A 6844-nucleotide genomic window follows, 5' to 3' on the forward strand; every position below is an offset into this window, starting at 1 on the left:
GTTTTATGCATATTTTTCAATGTATTTTATTAACCAAAAAATTGTAAGCATGCACATTTTGCAGGTAATAGGCGAGAATGATTAATGCCCATAACTTGGTATTACTCTCCCCAAAATCGACTTTCTTTATCACTGATAATTAAAAAATAACATTTAAAAATTCGAAAAAAATTAAATAAAAGGGCTGAGAGGGGGTAGTTGGCATGGATAGATGGCGTTCGCCCAGCAACGTGAATCAAGTCCGCACGAGGGTGGATAGAGGTCTCCGGTGGCCTAATTCGACGCCCCTCCTATATAATTCAACGCCCACGTATTCTGAATTCCGTAGACTTTTGTTAAAGAAAAATGATATTTGCAGTTCTATTTGGCACATTATTTTGAATGGACTCGAATTCCGACCGAACCATAAAGTCTAAAATGAAATAGAAATATACACATGAAGTGAATCCAACGATATCTATAATTATCCGAATGAATTTGTCGGGTAACGTTAAATGTTTAGTACATGTTATAAAACCTACTTCATATGTTTATCTCTCTTCCACCCTGATCCTAGAATACAGTTAAACACTGTATTCTAATTCATTGGGCATGCAGTGATTCTAATTCATTTCAATGAAATCAGAAGCAATTGAAGAATTTCACCTTCCGATACTATGTTGCTCATAATGTAACATTGCAATAGCACTTTATTTTACTCGTACAACTACAAATGCATTGGTGAATATGTCCATGGGTGTAAGCTACCAACAAAGGAATAATTTATTTAGACCAACTATTCCGGATCCGTTTTTTATTTATTTATTTATTTAAAACTAATTCCAGAACCAAGTAATATTGTGACGGTGTTTGAATTCTTCAAAAGTTTTGATCACTTCAGATTTTCCTACAGATGGATTTGGACGAGGAAAATAATCACATAAAGACTCATATTCGCATGCACAAAAGAAACTTATCTACAACCACAGACCTCCAGAAAACTCCAGGTAAGAAACTTATCGGACCCTCAGACACCTTGCAACTGAACATCTCGACTAGTGAGAGGTACATAACGAACCGAGATCTCATCCCGGATGCTCAAAGAACCATCCAGGTTCTTGTCGATGACCTTCAATTCTTGGAATATAGTTCCAACGGGAATCACCATTCTTCCTCCAAGCTTCAACTGGTCAACAAGTGCCTGTGGGATTTCCGGAGCTGCTGCCCCAACATGAATCGCGTCATAAGGTGCATGTTCTGGCCAACCAAGCCTTCCATCTGTCATTAATTTGATGTCATGTGAATATACAACACAACAATGTATTAGAGATTTGACACAAATACAACATCTCAAGCAACATTCTTGTGGGTCTGCAGCTTTATGACATTTAACATGCTATTCTCTCTTCTTCATAAGCTACATCATCAATATGTCTAATTATGTGGGACTTTGAAAAACATACCGCCAACGTGCACTGAAAGGGAACCTTCCTTCAATAATGGAGCTGCTGCACCTTTTTGAATATTCTGGATTGAGGAAGAAACCAACTCGGGAATGTGTTCCACGCCCACAACACAACCTTGTGGTCCAACCATCAATGCAAAACAAGCTGTCAAATACCCAGTCCCTATAAAAAGGAATCATGGTAAGTCCAAGAAAAAGAAAAAATTATATAAAATCTCCAAACTGCAGTTAAGTTAGGTAATGATGAATTGGCTTTAAAATGGAAAATCTTCTATGTAATTGGATTTAAAATGCAACTACTTGATATTAACCTCAAACATTGGGATTAAAAAAATCACTTGAAACATATCGACAAAATACAATTATGGGAATCATTATTATATAACAGTTGAATCATTAAGAAATACATCGGTAGTCAGCTTCTCTTCCCCCTTTAAGGGGCAAGCTGTCCAACTGGAGATGGGGAAAGAGTGAAAATGGAAAGGGGGTGGAATGCAATTGACTGCTGTAAAGGTGGAGTTGGAAGTAAAAATAGAATAAAACTAGCACATCAAAAAACTTAGTCCTCGTAGCATAACATGTAGGTATCCAAGCATATCTTCACCTATCAATTTTATTTCAGAAAATCCCAAAAAAGTAAATGATTAAATGTGGTATTGCAATGAGAATAATCTATTGATGGCAACATTTTGGGGCATTAGGGCATGAATATTATTATACTATAAAATAGATGGTGTACAAAGAATACCTGAACCAACATCCAGAGCATGCATTCCAGGCTGCAAATTCTCCTCCAATAATTGAAGGCATGTGGCATGCATATGAGGGGCAGAAATAGTGACATTGTAACCAATTGGCATGGGACTGTCATAGTATGGCACATTCCCATCGGGTACAAATAAAGCCCTATCAATACTCTCGATTACATCAGCTACCTTCTCTGATGTGATCACTCCATAAGTCTTCAATTGCTCCACCATTGCCTTGTTCTTATTAATGTCACTTCCTGCCCGGGAGCGCTGCATATTTCCCCCGGAACAAAAGTAGCCTTAGTTCAATGTTCTTTATCGTTTATTGAGAAGAGCAAATCGATTCCCATGAAGGCAGGCATAAAACCAGCAACAAAATAAAGTATATGGGATGCAGCAACAAACCCTTTGAACCCACCATATACTAAACGACAGACAGAGGAACGGAGCTACAAATACCACTTCTTTCAAACACACATATAATCACTAGCAATTACTTCACTCTCAAGTCACTACAAAATAAGTATCAACCTTGGTTAGAATACATGAACCCAATCTCATTGATCTAGATACCTCAAAAAGTTGACCGGCCTCCACACCAGTGGCAGTTATTGGCTGAGTTTGAGAGTCCAAGGCTTTCGGACATGTATACAGTTGGATATCATTACAAAGGTTGCAATGAGCCCCAGTAAAAGTTATCAGTATAACATTAGTCCACACTCGGAAGAATATTCCCTGAAAATCCACGTGGGAAACAGTCCTACCAGAACCATAGTCACCAAGTATCTCAAGCAAAACTTCTTTGCACCAATACGTGGAAAGTTACAACCCCATATAAGAATAAACATATTCACAATCATAAGAACAAGAGTAAGAATGAACAACCACCGCCACAAATCCCTCGTAATTCTCCAGATACATTATAATAACAAACAGCATCAAATGCTATTAGGCACGATTTCAACACCCACGTTTTGCTTTGAGCAATGAAACTCAATTCTTCAAGGACGAACAATCTTTAAGTAATCACTAGGATTAATACTAACACGAGTTCTAAAAAATCAACTCATAATTTCTATTAACATTTTTCAGAACCCCCCCAAAAAAAAAAAAAACAGCTTTCTCTTCCAATATTTCTCAGAAATCAAGAAGTAAAAACACGATGAAACACTACCCACAGACCACAATCGAAAATCCAAAGTTCGTCATGAAATTAATGTATTTCGGAATCATTTCATCAAACGCACTCCCGAAGCATACAATTAATTAAATCACTAACACACGTCTATACATTTTATTGAACAGAAGGATAGATAGAAGAAAAGCAGTACCTCCATTTGAAAGAAGAGAGAATTGACGGTGCGGAAAATAGGGTTTGGGAATGGAGAAGAGAGCCTGTTATGGGCTCGGATCGGAAGGGAGATGATGGAAGGTGGTCTGAGCAAATGGTGAAGGGAGGGGTTTCGTGTCTGAGCAAACAAGGATGAAGAGAACTGAAGTCTGAAAGTTCGTGCCTTGCAAGGACTAGATTTGCTGAACTTGAAACGGTGTCGTTGGGATCTGGGAGCTTACGGCGTCGTTTCCATAAGGAGTCAAGTGCTGCGTTTTGGGAAGTTAAGTGAAGTGCTGCGTTTAAGTGAATTGGACAAGTAGTGATACGATGTCGTTTTATCAGGAAGGGGGCATTGCTGTGATGTTGATCCGTTACACACACACCTATTTGTCTTTTAGCTAAAAGGGAATAAAAACCGCTATAAGACTCCATCCTATATTCTCTGACATCCACAACTATAAGGATGAAAGAGAGATGGTATTTTTCTTTCTTAGAAAAGTTATTTATCTAAATTTGTTATTTCTAAAGGTTAGGGACCCTCAAAGATCCAGTAGCAATCCAAAATCTAGTCTATTTCCATTTCCAGTACTCTGTTATTATAATATACAAACACCATTACAACAACACATTACATTTTCACCATTCCCTTACATCCAAAACCCTAACATTTGGTATCCAGAGATATCGATCCTACCCATCCCAGAAATACATCCTACCCCATTACCAGCCAAACAACTTCATACACTACCATGGCAGAAAACACCTGATCCAAACACCAACAACAAGAAGCATTACAACATCAAATCGACCATCACCAACAAGAGCTCATTGATTTAAGAACGAATGTCCAAGAAATGAAAGATATGTTGCGCACATTTTTCAACCAACAACACAATCCTCCACTCATAAACAGAGAAAACCCGCAAGAACTGGAAAATCTAAACCCGAGAAGGTTCAACCCCAGGTGGGGTCAAACTCGACTTCCCTCAATTCCAAGGCATTAATCCTACTGCTTGGCTTTTCAAAGCCAACCATTACTTCGAATTCCACCAAACACCATTGCCTTAGAGGTTGTTGATGGTCTCTTACCACATGGAAGAAGATGCCCTCATATGGATCCAAAATGCTGCAGATGGAGGGTTCTACCGTGATTGGGAAGCTTTTTCCAAATCATTGCTCCTTCGTTTCGGTTTGACAGCATATGACAATCCCATGGAGGCGTTGACGAGGCTCAAACAGACCAGCGAGGTGGCTGGATATATGGCATAATTTGAAACATTATCCAACCGCTTGAAGGGGCTCTCAGATGTACATAAGCTGAGTTGTTTCCTCAGATTTGCATCCCAGTCCGCATGTTGAATCTTGTAAATTTAAATGCAACATATGTGTTAGAAAAAATGCAAGAGGAATATCACAACAGTACAAAGAAATTCAGCAAACCAATGGGGGAAAATATCACTACAACAATGGAGGGAAATTCTTATTCCAATGATAGTTATAACATATGGAAGAAACCAATGGGGTTTACTAAGTTTGTGACCTCAACGCATATGAGTGAGATTGAAAGGGGTTGTGCTACCATTGTGATGAAAAATGGAACCCAACACATACTTGCAAAAATCCAAGAATTTATTTTTTGCAAGTGGATGAAGAAGTAACAAAAGAGGAAGAGCAGGAACCTTGTGGAAAGGAGGAAGAAAACAAGTAAATAGAAATTTACCCAGCAGCAAGGAAGAAATTGAGATTTCCTTGGCTGCCATAGCTAGAACTCGTATTAAGGAAGAACAAGTGGTGATTCTAATAGACTTGGGCAGCTCACACAACTTTATAGGTACTACTTTGATCTCAAAGTTATAGCTACCAATGGATTACTCAGTAAATTTAAAGGTGCGGGTAGTTAATGGTCAAGGCCTAAGCAGTGAAGGGTTGTGCAGAATGCAGTCGAAGGTACAAGGTAATTTACTACAACCTCCTCTTGATTTATTAGACCTAGCTGATTGTGATATTGTACTAGGAGTTCAATGGTTAGAGACCTTGGGCCCTATCACTTGGGATTTTTCAAAGTTACTCATGAACTTTGCGTGGGAAGGGAAGACCATAGAATTGAGAGGGCTGAAACTGAATCCTTCAGTGGTGGAGGACAGTGAGAAAACACTCAAGACCATTATGACAAAAGGGAAGTGAATTCTCTTACAAATTGTGTGTGATTGGTGTGAAGAACTCGAGTATGGGAATGTGGATGAGTAGATTTCAGAACTATAGGGGGATTTTAAAGAGGTTTTCAATGAACCTCAAGGGTTACCACCACCTCGTACCCATGACCATCAAATAATCCTCAAAGAGGGCACCCAACCCATCACAAATAGACCCTATTAATATCCTTACTACCAGAAAATAGAAATTGAAAAGATTGTGGCTGAGTTGTTGAAATCGGGAGTAATTAGACCTAGTTTTAGTCATTTTTCCTCCATTGTTTTGCTAGTCGTAAAGCTGATGGCAGTTGGTGGCTTTGCGTGGACTATAGGGCACTAATTAAGGAAATGGTAAAGACAAAGTTTCTAATTCCAGTTATAGATGAATTGCTGGATGAACGCTTTGAAGTGGTGATCTTTTCTAAGCTTGATTTACGATTGGGCTATCACCAAGTGAGAGTGGTGCCTAGTGACATTCCTAAAATGACTTTTCGTACCCATGACGGACAATATGAGTTTTTGGTGATGCCTTTTGGCCTCACCAACGCTCTAGCTAAATTTCAACGGTTAATGAATGACATATTCAAACCCTTTTTTAGGAAATTTGTGCTTGTATTTTTTGACAACATTTTGGTATATAATAAATCTCGAGAGGAGCATTTGGATCATTTGAATGAGGCTTTAAACATGCTGAAACAACATTGCTTATATGCAAAAAAATCCAAGTGTCGGTTTGCCGTGAATGAAATTAATTATTTGGGCCATATCATTAACTCAAAGGGTGTAATGACAGATTCTTCAAAGATTAATGCTATGTTAGAATGGCCCGAGCCTAAGAATGTAAAGGCCTTACGAGGATTCCTAAGGCTCCGGGTTATTACTAGAAATTCACCCGGAATTATGGGTTTATTGCTGCCCCTCTCACCTCCTTACTTAAAAAAACTCTTTTTCTTGGAACTTGGAGGCCAGCAAGGCTTTTGCAGCCTTAAAGCAAGTTGTTTCTCATCCACCAGTTCTAAAACTACCTTATTTCAGTAAATCATTTGTGATTGAGTATAATGTCAGAGGGAAGGGCATTAGGGCTGTGTTAATGCAAGAGGGTAGGCCTTTGGCTTATATGAGTAAG

General features: G+C 38.7%; 1 protein-coding gene across 2 annotated transcripts; it reads right to left on the reverse strand.

The window, feature by feature from the left end:
• Nucleotides 1–776: 776 nt before the first annotated feature.
• Nucleotides 777–3743, reverse strand: LOC108986718 (protein-L-isoaspartate O-methyltransferase-like). 2 transcript variants are annotated; one of them, XM_018959426.2, is made up of 4 exons: nucleotides 3525–3743; nucleotides 2193–2463; nucleotides 1443–1607; nucleotides 777–1257 (listed from the first exon to the last, which is right to left on the reverse strand). In XM_018959426.2, the coding sequence occupies exons 1-4, from the start codon at nucleotides 3528–3530 to the stop codon at nucleotides 1007–1009; spliced, it is 693 nt and encodes a 230-aa protein (XP_018814971.1). In that variant the 5' UTR covers nucleotides 3531–3743; the 3' UTR covers nucleotides 777–1006. The 2 variants fall into 2 exon arrangements, with proteins under 2 accessions (XP_018814971.1, XP_035549675.1); XM_035693782.1 differs by lacking the exon at nucleotides 3525–3743 and adding an exon at nucleotides 2767–3252.
• Nucleotides 3744–6844: the final 3101 nt, after the last annotated feature.

Source organism: Juglans regia, chromosome 9 (genome assembly GCF_001411555.2).
Source record: "Juglans regia cultivar Chandler chromosome 9, Walnut 2.0, whole genome shotgun sequence".
Lineage (NCBI taxonomy): Eukaryota > Viridiplantae > Streptophyta > Magnoliopsida > Fagales > Juglandaceae > Juglans > Juglans regia.

Excerpts from the sequence above, each read along its gene's own strand:
- LOC108986718 (XM_018959426.2), bottom strand. Across the intron at positions 1,608-2,192 it reads TGCTCTGGATGTTGGTTCAG|GGACTGGGTATTTGACAGCT; the intron begins GTATTCTTTGTA and ends TCCTTTTTATAG. Across the intron at positions 1,258-1,442 it reads CCTTTCAGTGCACGTTGGCG|ATGGAAGGCTTGGTTGGCCA; the intron begins GTATGTTTTTCA and ends AATTAATGACAG.